Source organism: Chelonia mydas, chromosome 8 (genome assembly GCF_015237465.2).
Source record: "Chelonia mydas isolate rCheMyd1 chromosome 8, rCheMyd1.pri.v2, whole genome shotgun sequence".
Taxonomy (NCBI): Eukaryota; Metazoa; Chordata; order Testudines; family Cheloniidae; genus Chelonia; species Chelonia mydas.
In genome coordinates, this window is record NC_057854.1 from 86,369,798 (window position 1) to 86,389,065 (window position 19,268).

Sequence of the window (19,268 nt, forward strand, 5' to 3'; positions counted from 1 at the left end):
TACATAATCATGGACACAGTTGCCTTTTAAAAACCTATTTCTTGGCTTTAACCATAGAATTATCAGGGATTTGTTTTTGCTGGGGCTGTGGTAGCCTATACTTTGCTTCTCATGGCTCCCTAGTGGGGCCTGTGGAAGCAGTGAGTAGGTGGAATGCAGTTCAGGGACTATTGGAGAGGGGCAGTATATGTCTGAGGAGATCCACTGCCTTGATGGTGCTACAATGGCATAAAGGGCCATCTGGGCACGACTTAGTCAGGTCTGTATGGTTTTTATAGTGGAGGGCAGAGACAACAAAAGGGATCTTTGTGACAAAAAGATCAAAAGTTGTGTGATCTGTTCTGTAGCTAACTGCCTTTAATAACCTTCCCAGATGAAACCCATTCAAAGCTGTAACTAGACATTTTAGTGCCCAGGAACAGCAAGCATATTTGCACCCCCTGCTGGGTTTTTTCCCCATGTGACGTTATTGACATGAACGGGAACCATATAGATCATCATTGCAACCAAGGCCCTGTAGTGGCACCAAATCTTGTATAAAGGGAGTCAAATAAGGTGTCTAAGACAAGGTTCTAGTTTGCTGCTTATGATTAGGTTATCTGTGTGCATGTATCATTTTTGTATTTAAGGTTATAAGTATTAGCTCTATACTGTGTGTAGTTCAAACTTATGCTATGCTTCTGGGAGACACACCAGACAAGTTGGTGTCAGCTCTGCCTAGCCTGCTTGATGGCCCATTAAGAACCATCAGCTACACAACTGACCCATTGAAAGAAGGCAGACACACCTTTCAGAGTAGAAGCCCTGTTAGTCTGTATCCGCAAAAAGAAAAGGAGGACTTGTGGCACCTTAGAGACTAACAAATTTATCTGAGCATAAGCTTTCGTGAGCTACAGCTCACTTCATCACTGTCTGATTCGTGAGCCATTTTATCTGTGTTTGAGCTTGCTGGCATGTGTGCTCCAACTAATTATAAAAATCAGACTGACCAGGATTTTGTCCTGTGAATTCCTACACCTTGCTGTATAATTGGAATTGCTGCAATCTGCATGTGGGTTTTATTACTTTGTGAGTAAATCAACATACCAAAAAGCATTACCAGCAAGTTCTTTACTGGTTGTTGAGAGCTAGTGGTGACAGCACGATATGCTATGCATCCGATGAAGTGAGCTGTAGCTCACGAAAGCTCATGCTCAAATAAACTGGTTAGTCTCTAAGGTGCCACAAGTACTCCTTTTCTTTTTACGAATACAGACTAACACGGCTGTTACTCTGAAGCATGAAAACAGAATTCTGTAGGAGCTTAGAGTCTGCATTGACTCTAGCCCCCTTCTTTCATATTTAAAACGACTTACTATGTCGTTTTCTTCCTGTAGATGTTTTGGCTTGGATCACTGGCATTCTGCATGCTATTTTTTTTTCTCCCCTCTCTAGGTGTTAGAGTGAAAATATGTAAATGGTTGGAAACGGTGTTTTGAATCTTTCCCTTTCAAGTAATTTTAGATGAAGTTTCCATTTATATTTTCATATCACCAGGGCACTTGTTGACATCATCTGTAATGATTCTGAGGAAAGCTGTTTGTTTTGGTACACAAAAAGTTTAGTTTGGGGAAATTTTTTTTAATTTTTTGTATGTGGAAAATTTTTCACTTTTCAAAACGTTCTGGTGTTTCAATGAAACAAAAATCAAAAGAACATTTTTTTTCAGAAAATACTTCTCTGACCAGCTCTAGCTCTGATTTAAAAAAAACTGGATAATTGAAATAAATGCAATACGGAGTATCTTATATTAATGCTACATCACTCGTAATGCTTCAGAAAGCTGGATATCAGTTGTTAAACTAGGACTGTGGTAGGAATGATCTAGTGGACGTTATTGAGAGCTCAAACTATATTGAATTGGTTGCTATGAAGAATCGTGGAGTGTGTTCTGGTTTGTAGTGACTCTCTTTTTAGTTCATTTGGTATAATGCACATCTAGACATAGCCTTATACTGTAAATACTTGTCATAATATTTTAGACCTATTATTACTTCCAGCACTTACCAAGTGTTGTGATATTTGAGAAAATGCCAGAGAGCTCTACTGGATGAACCAGAATGCAAGCTGATGTCACTTCCTTTTTTTAAATATTGGTTGTGGGTTTTTAATGGTTGGTGGTGGTGGTGGGGAAAGGAATATAACATTTAAGGAATGTCTTGATTGCCTCACTCTTCTGAGGGGCTAGTCATTGTAGCTCAGTTGCTAATTGTAATGACCATTAAAAGAGAACTGGTGGGAGACCAGATAAATGCGTACCACACTTCTTATTACTCCTTGTGTACTAGGGCAAACATTTATTAAACTGAGATGTTTTGCATCTCTGAACCCCTGACCCTAATTTAGGTAATCACTATTTAAGACAGTCCTTACGTCCCACTGAAATCAAATGTAAAGTTCAATGTGTTTCAGATGCTTTCCTGGATTGGGGCTAATGCAAACGCTTTCCCTTCTGGTCATAATAACCTGATTGTACTCTAAACGTCCTGTATCTAGAGACAGTGTGGCATATATTCTAAGATTCTTTTGGGGGGTATTTTTGATTTTTTTTTTTATACTAATGGCAGTTGGTTGTAAAGAGGAAAAAGATTGTTTTCATTTAACAAAATAATACAACATTTTTGTGATGCCACAATTTCCATAACCAATTGATACCAGAGCCCTGGCTTTTTAGACTTTGGTTTAAGCAGAAGCAGCAAGAATGTTTTCGTTTAATGTTAGCTGGTCCTCTCTTCTCCTTTTTAAATGCCACAGATGGGATAGTTTCCCTGACATGTTTTCTGCTTTGTATGTAGAGAATGTTTGTTTGTCTTTAGAAGCACCAATCTGGAAGTGATTGCATGCTTCATGAAATGCCCAAATGCTGTGAAAAGCACAAAACTTCTTCTCTTTTCCTGGTTCAATTTTTCTACTGCCACTTCCCACTCTGGAAAATAATTCCTACTGTGTATCACACAAGACTGCAGAAATATGAACACTCAGCTAGGAATGGGAGAACTCTGTCATATTTAGAACCCTCTCAAAATCATGATTGCTAGATTCAGAATCAGAATGATTCCAGTTCCACTTAGCTCCAGGGTTTGTGAGTTCTCTGATGCATATGTGTAGTTTTAAAATATTTATTTCCCAGGTGACATTAGAAACATGGCAGAACTACTTTCACACAAGAATGATCATTGTTTGCATAGTAGAAGCGATGTTAAAACAAAACCTTTATTTCTAAGAGAGAAGAACTTTAAAAACCCCCGAACACCATCAAATTCTTTGATTCCTACATCCAGTACTGAAGGATTTGTTGGGGTTTCATCTGTTTTATTTACCTTTTAAGTCTAAGGGAGTAACTCTTTTCTCATATTGGTGTAAATCAGGAGTAACTATTAAAGACCGTGGAGGTTCACTTGTGCGAAACGAGTTTAAGTGAGAGGAGACTAGGACCCCAAGTGCTTGCTTTCAGTCACATCTCTGGCCCACCATTGCTTTGAAGTGGGTAGCAGTCTAGATTAGACACTAGCCATTCCACTGAGATAAAACATAGTTTGTGCCATGGAGTAAAACTTGCTGATCTCTGAAGTGCTGCCAGACAGCTTCAGAATCCAGATGTCTTATAAATTTCTCTTTACTTCTCCACATGTCCTCAAAAGATGAGCAGCAGGGGCACAGAACAGCATATTTTTGAAGCATTCAAAGAGAGCTGCTAAAACTGCCATGAATCCCAAGTGTCCTGGTGGTGTTCTGACTTAACACAATAAAATAAATCTCCATACAAAACATTTCTCCTCGGCTGTTACCAGTCCAACTGGAAGAGCAAGGAACTTTAGAGAACCTTATTGCACCAACTTCTGCTTTGTGTGAGGAGCCAGTGGGTGGTATTAGGTTTCACCTGGGCTGCAGAACCTAGGCAATGGTGAGACCACTAGTGATCAGATGTCTTAGGCGATGTCTACACTTGCAGAATTTTTGTGCTGTGATAGGGAACTGGTGAAAGTAAAGCGCTGGTTTGTGTACTCACTTAATTCTGGAGGCGTCAGAGTGTTTACATTAGCAGCACTTCCATCCCCGATGAGAGCAGCGCTCTAGGGCAGCTATCCCCCAGTGCAGCTCTCTCCAGTTTGATGATGGGTCTTGTGGGAGGAGGGGGGTGTGATCGCCAGGCATCCTGGGTCACTGCACAGCCTCCTCTTCCCCCAAACACTGATAAGCTCCAGTAGCTCTGTATTGCTCCAAGCAGGGGATCGTTTGCTCCATGGAGCAGGCATTGTCGCCTGGCCAGATAAGTGAGCACTTGCCAAGAAAATAAGAAAGGGAGTTTCAAAGTTCCCGGGGCTTTACAGGGGGAGGGGTGGGTGTCTGTTTACCTGGCCTCCGAGCTGCTGGTCCCCTAGGCATTGTGGGAGATCCCCCAGAGGCTAAAAGCTGTGTAAACAGGAAGAACGTGTCTTCACTTGTATCTCACTACAAAAGCATCACCGGTAAGAGCTGTACGCCTCTTCGTGGTGGTGGTTTTCTTTTTGCAGTGAAACTTCTGAGTTTCTCTGCAAAAAGTCATTAGCAAGTGTAGATGCTCCCATGGTGTTTGCGCAAAAAGGACTTTTTCCGCTTTAAATGGCAAGTGTAGACACGCCCTTAGTCACTGTTGCCTAAACGGTCTCTGAACAAGTTTTAGACCACAAAGTGGCTGGTAACTGCTGGTCTGTCTACAATAGTGTTCTCTACCATTGCGACCACTAAGCTGACAGCAATGGTGGGAAACTTTCATGGAAAAACAGCATAATGTAGACAAGGCCATTGGGTATGAATACAATGGCAATCAAACGTAATTGGGTTTCTTTGTTTTGTCCAAATAAACCTTCTCTACGCTAATTACATAAAATAATCTGATTGCAACACAGATAAATCTTGTAGGGTAGACTGAATGTAGCCCTGCCTGCATAACAGGGTTAGGTCCCATCTACACTTGAGCTCTTTATCCAAGTTGTAATTGTGTGTCCTCTGAACTGGTTATAGCTGTGTAGTGTAACGGGTCTGTGACTTACTCACTCACACATAGGGAAATCAGATCTGTTCTGGGGGCTAGGGCAAGGGGAGAGAGGACGATGAATGCAGCAGCACTGAATTTCAATGCTAGAAACTGTTAAATTCATGGCTGTCTTCCAGATGGGACAGTAGCTTCAGACACTCATTGTACTATCCAACTTGCTTTTTTTTTGCTTTTTAAGTCATGATCCAGCAGCAAGAGAAATACACTTTTACCCGAGCAACATGCTTTGATTCAGTTAATCAGAGCAGGTCATTGTCTCATCTGCATGATAAGGTTCATGATACGGTTATTTATCAGTTACTGATATGAGCTTTACACAGGGACTTGCTCATTGGGACATATTGAAAGGGAATGTGTGCAAAGTAAATTGCTGCGACCAATAATATTCAGTTCATCTCTGTTATTGTTGAAGGTACCTGGAGCTGAATCCATTTATTCCTTTTCCACCAGCTAATCTTATTTTGATCCCACTGTGAAGTCACCCTCCTATGTCTGCTTACCTACTTGAGCACTTTTTAACTTCGCTGCAAGATTAAGCAGAAACTGGGCCATGAAGGATAAATATTTGTTGGAATATAAGCCTCTTGGGTAATTTATTAATATGCTAACTGAACATGGGGACTGTACGTTTTGAGAAACTTCTCCTCATAGAAGTCTTTAAAGAAACAGTATTTTTATTGGCAATACGCTGATCTTCATTAGGTAGGGCTCTGTCTCTCATACCAACCGAACTCGAAGAGGCAATTTCTGTGCATTCGTGTCTCCATTCAATTAATCTGCTGCCACACCTCTTCACAAACGTGAGAGAGAGAGGCTATATTCTTCTGACCCCTACATTCTTGGGCGTAAACAAACTAGGGAAATACAGCCCTATATGGAGCTGTTATAAGGTAGGTGCGTAATTGTGCAGGGAGTTTTTCCACACTGTAGAAACATATCTGGATGCCTAATTTGAAGATGTGTAGATCTCTCCCCCCCCCGGGCCACCTCATCCCGCAGCATATAGGAGAATATCCAGCAGATAGAGGTTGATGGGTGGCTACTACAGTCTGAAGGTTGCATAATGGTATAGTGTAGCTCTGCAGGCTGAGAGCATTCCTGCTAGCTCTACCGCCACATTTTGCAGAACTCTAATGCACAGGCCACTTACTCTGGTAACTCTCTGGGAAGAGCATTCTCCCCCCCTAAATGCACATCATGAGCATGAGGTCATGCATTTATCTGAACCCAACGTGTCAACCTGGGCAGTCCTGCAGACTCTTTCCTCTACCACTTTGCTGCTGTTCCCCAAGGTTTCACTTGATGGGCAGAGTCAAAGTTGAGGGGAAGCCTCATCTGTTGTTGCTACAACTCTGTAGCACCCAATGAAAAGGCATCCGAGTTGCTAACTCTTGTGAAAAGGCATTGTGAAATCTTGTTCAGGGGCCACAGTGATATCTCTGGCCCCAGCTGCACAGGATGCAAGTATGGCACAACTGCAGAAACTTGAATTAGTGACTGCAAAGACTGAGAGCCTCACAGCCCAGAGATTTTTAAGGTGACATTTCTAGCAAGCTACAAAAAGCGCAATAAAGCCTCTTACTCCTGGTTTGTAAAGCCCATCTATCAAAATTTCCTGTGAGTGATGGTGTCTCCTAGAGACCTGCTGCCATGAATGGAAGTCATTCGTTAATCCAGAAGTAGTAATGTTACCATGAGCGCTGTTTTGAAGACTAATTCAGTTTAAAATGTGTTAACATGGCTTAACCAACTGGGGTGGATGGAGCCAAATGGTGTCTCGTCTCAAGCTCTATGCATTCAGCTGGCTAAATCATGCTGATGCAATTTAAAAACAACTTGCATTCAAATTTCTCTCTGCAGAAATAAGGCTAAAGGCAAGGAATGGCTTTGTATTTAAGAACTAGGAGCGATATGTTTTCTAGCTAGATAAAGTAAGCTGGGATGCATGTGGCTTTTTGTTTTTTATAATGCCTCATCCTGGTCTCCCTTCTTATGTTAGAAATCTCCTTGGACAAGTATCTAGATGTGCAAGTGACATAACATGACTGAACCCACAAATTAGATATATTGTTGTCTAATGTCTAATATGACCCTCCGGCTAGTTTTTTTGTCTCTCAAATAAATAATTACAAGCACAAGAAAAGAGGCTAGATTTTGAAAATCTGTAATTGCCTCTCTCTTAAAGAAGTTGAAATGCATAGGTGGCACATTCACATCTGTAAATTCTTCCACTATGCCATGTAGCAACTGATCTAGTAAAATCACAGCGCACAGTTTACAGAAATGTCTTTTGAGACCACATTTCCTTTAGTCACTCCGAAGGGCCATAAGTTGGACAACACTGCCTGATCCAGTGGATAGACATACTACGTTCTGCATCTCACTTCCGGTTGGCCTCCTTTAAAAGTGGCCCTCGTGGTCACAGTGGCTACTCCATCATGTGATGCAAAATGCCACTGGCGTGCCTAGTCAGTGGAACAAGGCTAAAACTTTCTCACCTAGAAACTTCTTTACTTAACTACTGTGTTGCTTCTTGCATACGTTGAAAGGATTCCTAAAGTATTTTTAAAAGGCTAATAGCAATGACTGCTCTCTTGTAACTGGTTTCCTGTACTTTTCTGTGGGGTTGAGGGGATAATCTGGTTTTATAAACTGTTAGTCATGTAACATGTTAAAGATTCTAAAAATGTGGCTTGTTTCAATTTCAGCTCCAAGTCCCACTTCGGCTGTGCCCTACTTGTCAATAAAATGTGTAGATGTCCGGAAAAACCACCACAAAACCAAATGGCTAATGCCCTGGGGACCCAACCAGTGTGAGAGGATCCGAGATCTTGACGAGGCAATGAGCAGACAAATAGAAGCCAATGACATTGTGTTTGCTGTTCACATCCCCCTCCCCACCAAGGAGATGAGTCCGTGGTTCCAGTTCATACTTGTTATCCTGCAGCTGGACATTGCGTTCAAGAAAAATAATGAGATAAGTATGTCACTCACCGTATCCCCCCAAATGTTTGATCAGTACAAGAAAACGTTGACCATAGTGTGTGCGGTTTTTTGTTTTTAATTTCTCTTAAAATGTATTTTAATTTTCTATGTAGACAAAGTTGAGCTACATGGGGTACATACGAACTGAGAACATATAAATGCTGTTCCCTTTTGAAACCATCATCTTAAAGAGAATTTTAACGTCCCGAGGCTCTGTCAATTTATGGATTATTTACTGTGTATAAAATCATGGAAAAATCAAAATATCCCCCAACCATACAAAAGGGAGTGACCATGGTAAGAGCAGTGTCTTCTCCAAATCCCCCTTTGCCAGATGCTACTATATAACAAACCATTTTGTGCTTTAATACCGCTCCCACTGAACTTGGTGGAACTAGGACTTGAACCATAAAACAAAGGTCACTAGCTGGGATCCACGATCTCCCTCTGCATGGGAGAAAATTAGAAAAGTTCCAGAAACTATGCTAGGTTAGTGATGCTAACGAGATAGTGCTGTTTTAATCTGACGTGCAGCATTTTACTGGATGGGCTATAAAGCAGCGTGCTAGTGCTGGAATGGCCGGTGGAAAGAATAGTCAGTTGTTAAAATTTTGTGTGAGCTAGGGAGGCTCCTTCTCACTGAAAAAGAAATTGTGGGGAGGGGACAGCTCCATAAAGGAAGGAAAGTTAGCATGAGGAACTCTCCTCCTCCTCCTTCTTCTTCCTCTCCCTCCCAACAAAGAATGCTGAAGCGTAATTCTGATCTGATCTGCCATCAGAAATGGCCTTTTTCTTTACCCCCTCAGTTTGAGAGCACAAATATGGAGTGGACTCTTTCGTATGATCGAACGTTACCTTGAGATCATTCCTATTTTAGTCTTGCTCTTGTTGAGTGAACATGAATCTATCCTCTCCTTGCTGTTACTGGGTGTAGTAGCCTTACGTTTTTGGATGAGAACATGGGCTGGCCCCACCTGCAAGAGCTCATTCTGAAAGACTTTGCAATGGTAAAATGCATGGTTGATCTCCATTATGATACTGTTTGGAAGTCAGTCCCCTAAGATCCATGTCCCAAATTATTATGTAGTGTTGTTACAAATTAATCGGTAGTACTCCTAACAAAGCTAAAATCAACCATATTAAATCTACATTTTTTTTTTTTTCTTCTAGTGAGCACATATCCCTTGCATTTATAAATTAGCTTTTCAAGGCTACTGAAATCTGCATAGGCACAGTCAGAAAACCAGAGAAAGGATAAGAGGGATGTTCATCTGTACTCAACAGCGACCCTGTAACTTTCTGATGCTTGCTTGAACTGGTTTTCACTTTTCACTGCAAAAGCCAGGACCTCTGTTCATTAGGGGTCTGCAGGGTGTTTGAGCTGAACAAAAGTGTATTTGCAGTACTTCTCAGTACTCGAATTTTCTAGCTGAGTTGGATTATTTTGAGGAATCTGATATTAGGGTTCTGGGAGGGAGTATGTATACAATATTTGCCTGGGGGGAGGGGAGGGCGGGGCTCCAGTGACAAGGTTGCAGTGACTCATGTTATTTTTGATGTAGGTTTTTCTTCTGACCAGTTAGAGTTCTAAATTTTGCCATTTGAGCCATAGGGCAAGGATAATGGGAGACTGTCATAGTTCTACCACAGTTTAATTAGTATTACTCTGCTTGCTCATTATGCATCACTGACTGTTTAGAATGCCACAAGTTGGGGATGTATGTCAGTCCAATAACTTTAGAACTTGGTCACTGACTAAACAGGGGCTTTCCTTTGGTAGAATGAAATGGTAGTCATGGCACTGTGGCCCCAAGTGGACTCTGTAAGATGGGTTTTTCTCAAAGCAACACAAATTGGGTAGCCCTAAAATATACCTTCAGGAATGCTGAATGGTATTACGCTCTTCAGAAGAAAGGAAGACCACCTTCATGCACATCTTTAGAACGTGATTAGGTCTTTGATAAGGATCCAGATACTTAAGAACAAACTGCCTTTTTCTATGTCTTTCAACTCACATTGAAAGCTGCCTGAGCTTGGCTTTTCTCTAAAAATGGCTAATTTCTGGATCTAAACCGGCTATTTCTATTTAATGCAATGTTTACTCAAATATTGAAAACAACAAATCCTCTTGGTCAGTTTGACTGTTCTGCAAAGATGGGGAGCATGGAGAAATCTGCCAAAGAAGTCTGAACTGCTGAAGTAGTTAAAATGGTCTGTATTTGGCTATTGAAATGTGCCATGCATATTTCATTTAATTGGTCAAGCAGGTAACGACTGCAAATAGAATTCCAGTCTTATCTCAGTGCAGTAAGTTTCATTCACATAAGCTGTATGAAACAAATGCTCTGTGTGGATAACATTGGCCAGTCTCCATCAATAACACAGCTGTTGAAAGAGCTTAGTTACCAGGACGATGGATGGCACTCGCTGAGGGAATGTTTGTATGCAGTAATCTGACATTTAGCTGGCTGGCAGCAACCTTGAAAGTGAAGTAGAACTGGGGGGGGAGGAGCATTGTGGTGATCTGGTTTCTGACCACAAGAAATCGCTTGTTTAGAGTCGGCACAAAAGGCTTCTTTTGAAACCTGAAGTGTTACTCTATTACTGTGCAATTAGATCTTATTCCTGTCATTGAGTTAGAGAACACTGGAAACTTTTTGGGACTGGGTAAAATGCCACTCAGCTCATCAGTGCTCATTCCACCATAAAGCACCTGGTTTCAAACCAGCTGTTTCTTGACTGACCTACAGTACACATGCCTCAACTTAGCCCAGCACCTAGCCGGCCATTGCCTGCACTTATGCTCGTCTAAACTTTCATGCATTCTGGCCTTTGATCCTTCAGCAGTAACTTTGCATTCAGGAGGTAATATTCCAATTTGGGTACACATCCAACAACAACTTAAATCCTCTTTCACTTGCTTAATAGGTTTGCATTAGATTCTATCAGTTGTTGTTCTCATAACTTAAGTCCTTCAACTTAAATTTCTATTCCTCAGTCCTCTCTAGTCTTAAGTAATAGAAATAACTGTCTGAACATCTTGCCGCCATCACCACATTGGTTATAGCTGAATGCTTAGTGGAAGAGAGATAATGTGCTGTATCACTGGACACAGTATTTGTCTGCTGTACCTTCTTGGACGTAGGACTTCCTTGTTTATCAAGCTTCACCTGTTGTACATCATCAGTCCACAATGGTCCAGTCTTCCAGATCAGTAATAATGAACATTAGCACTCCTCCTCAGACTACGTTATATTTAACCTCTTATGCAAAGAACGGATTTACTTTTATTTACAGTTAGTGAACTTGGACTTGGTTTTATTCCCGACTCTTGCTACAAACTTGGCCAAGTCACTTGACATATCTGCCTCAGTTTCAACATGTATAAAATGAGGAAAACACTTGAAATCGATTATACGAAATGTGCTTTATAAGCAGGAGGTGCTGGCAGCATTTTATTACGTAGTAAATCAATGGCGTGACTTTACCTACAACATTCCCTAACTGTTTTGTGAAGGACGTAAAACACTTTCAGCCAAATAAATATAAAAAAAGTGGGGGTGGGGAGACACATTTTAAGTGAATCTTAAAAAAACCTAATAGATTTGAATGACTTAAGTTTCCAGTACTGTCAGCATGAAGGAAAAAAATCTCCTTCAGGAAAAAAAAGTCACACCATAGTTCGTCTAGCCCTGCATGCTCCTACTAAGATTTGTGTGAGCTGGCCCGTTGCTTTTCCTAGGCTGGCTGGCTTGTACTTCTATTGTTTGCTAGCCGTCTGCTAATGCCAAAACTGACAATTTTTTCTAGTTGCAAGTGTCTTTCCAGATTGCTCTATTAGTATGCGGCTGGCACAGACCTGTCATTCTGTGAAATGACTTCCCTATTTTTAGACTCTCTCTCTCTCACCCTCCCCCCCCCCCCCCCCCCCCCCCACTCTACTAATAACAGTTTAAAGGGAGTCGGGTGAAAGCTCCTAGCAGTTGAATCTCTAGCCTCAAAATCCAGAAACATTGAGATGTGACGTGGGGAATGCAAAGAGAGCAAAATCGTCTTTCTTTAGGGCTTTTGTAATTGTGACCTCAGTTATCTTATGGATGTCCATGAAACTGTCATGGAGAAGTCTGTGACTGGCTAGAAGCCTTAGGAGAACGTGGGTACCAGGAGACAGTCATCCTTGGCACACTGCCTACTGTATAAACAAGTTTATTTTCCCATTTAGAGAGTTTCAAAATAATCCAGTGGGGCAGGTCAGATTATTATTCACCACATCTTGGTATTGACAGCTGAGGTGCTATGAGGATGTGAAATCTGGAATTTTCTCCAGCCATGGCTCTGTTATCCATGCAGCATCTTGTTACATTTACAATGGAATTGCATAACCACCTTTTCTGTGCACAAGTGTCCTGTGCATCTATGGAAGATTCATCTAGTCTGAGCATGCAGTGGGGGGAAGTGGAAGGGAAACCCTCACAACTACACATGCTTAATCTGAATCTTAACTATATACAGTAGCCTGTTATAGGTGCCTGGCCAGTCTCATGTTTTGACACCAAAGGAGGTGGTGGATACCATGTTTGTGTGTAACCCCATCCACTGCAGTGTTTTTGCAGCCATACATGGTTCTGCAAACTGGAGAATTCTATGCAACATGGAGGAACTGAGTAACTAATTCCCTGAACATTGATATTTTGACAAGCTAAATATATTTATGGGCACTCAGAGACAGGCGAGGTGCTGCTCTTCCTCATCTACTCTCTCTCTCTCTCCCTGAATCGGAAATCTCTCCTGCTTTCTCTATACCTTAAGTATGGAGAAGATACTACCCCCTCTTCACACTCCTCTCTACCTTTCCCTGCCCATACATGACTCTTTAATTCCCTTCATAGGAAGGATGTGTGGCTGCCTCTCCAAAGCCTTGAAGGTGTTGCCTATTATCCTGGTTCTGATTATGTTTTGGGGGATGGAATCCTTACTCTCATCCGCAAAAGTACCTGGCGCTATCTGGAATGGGCTCTGTTCCCATCCTGCAGCTGTCTGAGCTCAAAGAGCACTCCATATGATCTGGAGTGGAGGCACCCAAAAGCCAGGAGTAGAGAAGATAAAAGACCACTGGAAGATGAGCCCTTAATGGAATATGAGGGGGCAATTTGGGTGAGACTTTCGTTTAGAGGTCTTAATATTTCTTGTGACTTCATCTGCAAGGTCCCTACCCTCTATATTTAAATCCCTCCTTGAAGACCCAATTTTTTGCCATGCTAAATTCCTCATAGGCAGCCAATTTATACCAACTAGCTCAAGAAGCACAATTTTGACTACTTTATTTGTATGTTGTACCCTTTTCCCATGCCCTATTCTCAGTTCACCTCTCTAACTTAACTTAAAGTATAAGCTCCTCAGGACAAATGTTGTGCCTTACTTCTGTAAAGAAAGCACATACTGTGTATTGGGCGTTACAAGAAGCAAGTAATATGTTGATGGGGAGTCTCTTTGTTCGTTCCTCCGATGATCTGTGTCTGACATCCAGTTTTAAAACCACTCCCTTGTCTTGTGGCCAAACATAGTGGGGTGTCTGCTTTTTGCTCCAATTTCCACACCTTACTATAGTATGTTAACTATATACATGGTCCCTGTTGTGTGTTTTTTTTTTTTAAATCTGCAACATCAGCAATGTTACCCAGCTGAACAAAAAGTATGAAAGAACAGTTAACTGTCTAAGGGGTTTAGTATAGCCAATACAAGTAGGAGTTACAAACCTTTCATGGTTTAAAGTATTTAGCAGAAATTGTGTGTGTGTGTATATATATCAAATAATTTTAACCCCCCCCCCCCCCCCCCCCCAATGCACCCAGGTGGGGAATCCAAGTCTCTTTATACTGTATTGGTACGTAAGAACCTTTTTGTTCTTGTCAATTTGAAGGGACACTTCAGTCAGGTTGCATCTCTGATGGGTGGAGTAATCCCATACTACTGCTTAATAAAACTCTGAACATTTGAAAAATCAAATATATTTCTTCTTTGCATTTCTCTTGGCTAGGACAAAAATATACTAGTTTAATTTTTTGCTTTCTGGTTTTCATGACCGGTGATAATGCAGCAGTGTTTTAGTTTGCAAAAATGAAGTGGTTTTTAAAAACTGTTCCCACTGGAATTGAAGTCCTGAATATTCCCATTTTATGGTTTGTAAAATTGGGGTGTGTGGGTGGGCTTTTGGGACCAAGTTTGACTGGACTATTTAGCCATTATTTGCTGAAATGCTAAAACAGTGGACCTGAGCTCATGTATTCATATTTCAAGGAAGCCTAACTAACTATTGCAAAGATAGTTCTGGGATATCAGAACTCATGATCGATCTGGAAGACACAGATCACACATGCGACAAAAACAGCTCAGAAAAACCATGTTGGCGTCCACATTAAAGTTTGAGAGAGCCACCTCCAAACACACTATAAATAGCAAGTGTAAACCACAAACCCATCCACACCCCTTCCCAGCATTCTGTATGAGTGTACCATTACATAATCCCAACAAAAACATAACTCTGAAAACGATGACACATGCGTAGGCCAAGCAGAGCTTCGAGAATCTGTTCTTATTCTATTGTAGAGTTGAAATATCATCCCTTGTAAACTGTAAAGGCCAGTTGCTCAAAAGAGCACAGCATCCATGGTTTGGGCCAGAGATTCAAAAGAATATGTTGGGTACAGAGTTCCTTGTCAATCTGCACCCATGTGAACTGTATAAGTGCGGTGGGATGAGGTGGATTTTGTTTCGAGATCCCTTTTGTAAAACATATCTGTTCATAGTTTGTATATAAATGGCCTTTCTAAACCTCTTCAGTTGAGTAGACTAGATGGAATGTATGTGGCGACTTATCACATGGTGAGATTCTGGTCTGTTCGCAACCATGCCACCTTCCACTTTTAGGGAATTTCAAAGCAGATGCTGTTTGTGGCAACCTGTACTTTGAACAACTACTGCTCCAGGCCTGTCCACCATTTTCTGCATCTGCTTCAAAGTGTGAAGTGAAGAAAGACACTCTTCTGAGAAAGACATTAGAAATGGTGAAAATGGACAGGAAAAGAATGAGTGGGAGAAAAGCAGACGAGAATGTCCATTAAGGTTTTTTAACATGTTCTATCTTACTATACTTAATATAAGTACGTGAAGTGGGGTAGGGCCCGTTACTGAGTGAGAGTTCTGCTTTCATTGGTAGCTATAATATAAATTCAATTGCAGCCATGGTGAAGTGAGTCATGAGGCAGCAGAGCCTTGACATAGGGTGCCAGATCATGTGCGTGTGCCCCAGGAGCCGTGTTACATAAGACTACAAGTTAGCAAGCATAGAAAAGAATACCCAACACTCATGACCAATAAAGATTGGTCACCCTGGACTTCTAGGATTCTTACTGGAGAATAGATAAACGTCCTGTAGAGCAGGGATCTCCAACTCAAATCACCACGAGGGCCACATGAGGACTAGTATGTTGGTCCGAGGGCCTCATCACTGAAACCTTTTCTTACAACGATACAAAAGTATGGTCAAAAATGAAGAGGAGTATAGTATGCTATTAAAAGTCAATGTATTAACTTTTTTAAAATTGTAATGCAAAGGGGGTTTTAATAAAATATAAACACTCAGTAATGCACCTCACTCAATGACAAAACACGCATTTACTTTTAGATTTACTTTGGTTAAAGCTGCCCCACCCCCACTTCACTCCTCCCCCAAATCCCCACCCTGGCCCCGCCTCTTCTCCGCCTTCTCCCCCGAGCATGCCACATTCCTGCTCCTTTCCCCCCACCCCCCACTCCTGGAAAGTCCTAAGCGCTGCCAAACAGCTGTTTGGCGGCGGGAAGTGCAGAGAGGTAGGCAGAGGAGCGGGGATGCAGCACGCTGGGGGGGGACAGGGGGTGAGGGGAGCTTGGCTGCTGGTGGAGTCTGCACCTATGGCGAGCCGCAGGAAATAACTCCGCGGGCCGCATGTGTGTTTGAGACCCCTGCTATAGAGGGTAAATATTCATATGAGTTGAATGGGGGAATTTCCATCACCATATGTAAATCAGTTCATCCTTATGTTCTAAAATATTTATTCTCGCACCTTTTTTTGTTATATACTGTTCCTTTCATAATAAGCTTGGTTGTTACTCTTGCAGAAGACAATGCAGAAGTTACACTTGATGTGTCCTTGGCCTATCGTGATGACATGTTCAGTGAATGGAAAGAAATGGCACATGCGATAGAGACCCGAAAGCTAAAATGTTCTTTTGCCTCTCCAAAAGTAGGTATTGCTGGTTTCTATGAGCTCTTTGTTAGAATTGTGTTCAGTTGCAGCTTTCAGCATTACCAGGTTTCTGTTGGGTGTACAGTAAGTGGATGTGAGTTGCAGAGGGGAATGCTGCCAATAAAACCGACTTTAGAGACTCCAAGGCAAGAGTGACACTGTGTGTGTTCTCTCTAAGGAATGAAATTGGGATCCCAAGTAGTCATTAATCCTGGGGTCTAAATTGATTTTTTTTTTTTTTTTTAAAGCATTACAGGTCTACTTTAAGAAATGATTTTTTTTTTTTTTTAATCACTGCATGTTCTGGAAGGAAAAAGTGTCATGAACAAAATTTTCTACAATAAGGTGTTAAGGAGTTGTGAACACTGGGCTAACAATTGTGACTTGGTGGGTTGCTTGAGTAGGTACCTGAGGTTGAGTAATGGGGGAGGTGGGAAGGAGAAGGAAAGGTAACTCTCCATTTTGTAATTCTAGTATTTGGGGGAAGATAACTGTGATTCCAGTTCTTTGTGCTCCTGGTGAGGAGTCGGAAATGGCATTTCCTGTAGCAAATCACATCCATGGTGGTGGTTATATTCATGCACGAGAGTCCTGTTAGGGACCAGGGGCCCGCTGTGCTGGGTGCTGTACAGACACAGAACAAAAAGATAATCCCTGCCTCAGAGTTCACAGCCATGTAAGACAAGAAGCAATTGGTAGATATAACAGATGAATGGGGGAGCTCCAGGAAATAATGATAGTATTAGCATAATGAGCAGTGGTGTCAGTGTACCAGCTGACTGTCTATTGTCAAGTTGGGTGGTGGTGCTGGGGGTTATGGGTTTGAGTAGGTTTGATGGCAAAGGAGAGTGTTAACTAAGTATTTGAAAGAGATCAATGAGGTAGCTTTGTAGGTGTTTGCAGGGAACTATTTCCGGGAGTAAGAAGCAGTGTGGGGAGGAATCATGAAGGTGCTCATTTGAAAACTGAACACATGGGTATAAAAGCTGGCCATTGGCAGAATTGACTAGGGAAGTCAATATCTCAGCATGAAGCGAATGTGGGGGTAGGCTTTGAAAGTGAAGACAAGTACTCTTGCGTTTGATGCATGGAAGAGGAGGAGCCAGTGAGGGATACAAATACTGGGTGATTTGGACAAAATAATGAGTCAGGAAAATGACCTTTGCAGCAATGTTTTGAATGGATATAAGTGGGGCAAGATTGGCCTTGACAAATGTAGGGGAGAGGGTGTTGAAGATCTGGACAAGAATCTTAGATGTGCAGATGGAGAGACTGTATCTTCAAGATATTATGCAGGAAGAACTGATCAAACTTAGCCTGGATGTGAGGATCTGTGTCTATCTAGAGTGCTTACCTCTGTGTTGGTCATGTTGAGCTTAAGCTGACAGCTGGAAGTCCATGAGGAAATGTCTGAAAGACCAGCTAAGATTTTACTCTCTAAAATAGAGAGAGCATCAGCAGGGAAATGATGGTGGAACTTGTATTTGTGAATGAGTGAGATTGCCAAGAGACAAGGTGTAGAGAGAGAAGACCTGGACAAAGCCCTGTGCGACCTGTTCTACCTCCTCCTGAAGTTGGAAAAGGATCTTTCAAATGACATGCGGAAGGCTGATCAGAGGGAGGGAGAACCTGGAAAGGACAGAGTCACAAAAGCCAGGACAAGAACTTCAGCATAGTCAACCATGCTCCTCCTCTTGAAAGTGGCCAACGGGTCAAGGAGACTGAGGATAGAGAATCCGTCCTAATTCGGGTAGGAAGAGGTCATTAGAGAAATGAGAACTGTTTCAGTGGAGTGCAAGTGGTGGAAGCTGTATTGGAGAGGGTCTAGAATGGAATTGGAAGAGACTCCCTGTAGGGCTTGTAGACAGCACATCTGATCGATGAGCTTGCGGATGAAGGGGGTGGATGAGGCAGTAGCTGGAGAGGCAAGTGGGGTCAAGGATATCTTCTGAGGATGGGAGAGCCTAAAGTATGCTTGTATTGAGAGGAAAGAGCCAGAGGAGAGCGAGAGGTTAAGAAGAAGGGTAAAGAATGACTGCGGGGCAGAGATTATGAGGTTGTTGAGGGATTGTACTGAGTTTATATTTAATGGCCATCTTGCATATACAAGCTGGAATAATGCATAAAATAACTGTATTTAAGTAAAAGTGATTAAATATCAGGGTCTTATTTATTTATTTATTTATCTATTTATTTATTTATAAATCAAACTGATCTTGTTTTGCTAATTTTTTTAAAATCTGTTTTAAAATGAAATGTGACTTTAATACAAAATATGTTTTAAGGCTAAACTATGATAAGCTCTTAAAACATTTAAATAATAAATATGCTGAATCCCTGATGGAGCCTCTACCTAAAACTCTGAGTTAAAGTCTGCTTTTCTATATGAAGAAGGATCTTTTCTCCAATTCTAACTTTTGAGGTAGTTTTTTACAAATGTGGCACAAATAGGTCGTGTACTGTAATAAGGACATGATCCTGTGGTGGACTCTGCCGTGCACCCAGTAACGCAGCCCAAGTCATCACAGGCATTGGGACCGGGCCTCTGATTCCAGGAGACACCATCATTTCATCAGGATCATTCAATGAGCCCATCTAGTTTCTCATTAAGCTGTAACAAACTGAACAAAAATTCAAGTGTGTAGCTTTGTCACAGTCAATGCTGCAAACATAGAAAAGATAAGCATTCTAGAAGATAATGAAGGGAACCTGAAACTTGACACATGGGTGCAATGCTTATTTAAGGCATCTTTTAGCAAAGTACAAATCTAGGAATAAAGGAAAATCATGTTGAAATTACAAGATACTTCCATAACAACCACTTTGCCTCAGCTTCACTGAAGAGAGCAGGAGGATCCAAACTAGTTCTCCCCCAAGATGCATGATGGAATTCCTTGGTTGACTGTCTGAAGCTGTTTGTT

The 19,268-nt window shown here is 41.6% G+C and overlaps 1 protein-coding gene across 2 annotated transcripts in view; it reads left to right on the plus strand.

Moving 5' to 3' along the window:
* WLS (Wnt ligand secretion mediator) overlaps positions 1-19,268 on the plus strand; it is a 65,040-nt gene that overhangs the window by 27,144 nt on the left and 18,628 nt on the right. For both annotated transcript variants that reach the window (XM_027825870.3, XM_007063429.4), the window contains exons 2-3: positions 7,786-8,058; positions 16,220-16,344. In XM_027825870.3, coding sequence (XP_027681671.1) covers positions 7,786-8,058; positions 16,220-16,344 — 398 coding nt within the window. The remainder of the gene's footprint in view (positions 1-7,785; positions 8,059-16,219; positions 16,345-19,268) is intronic.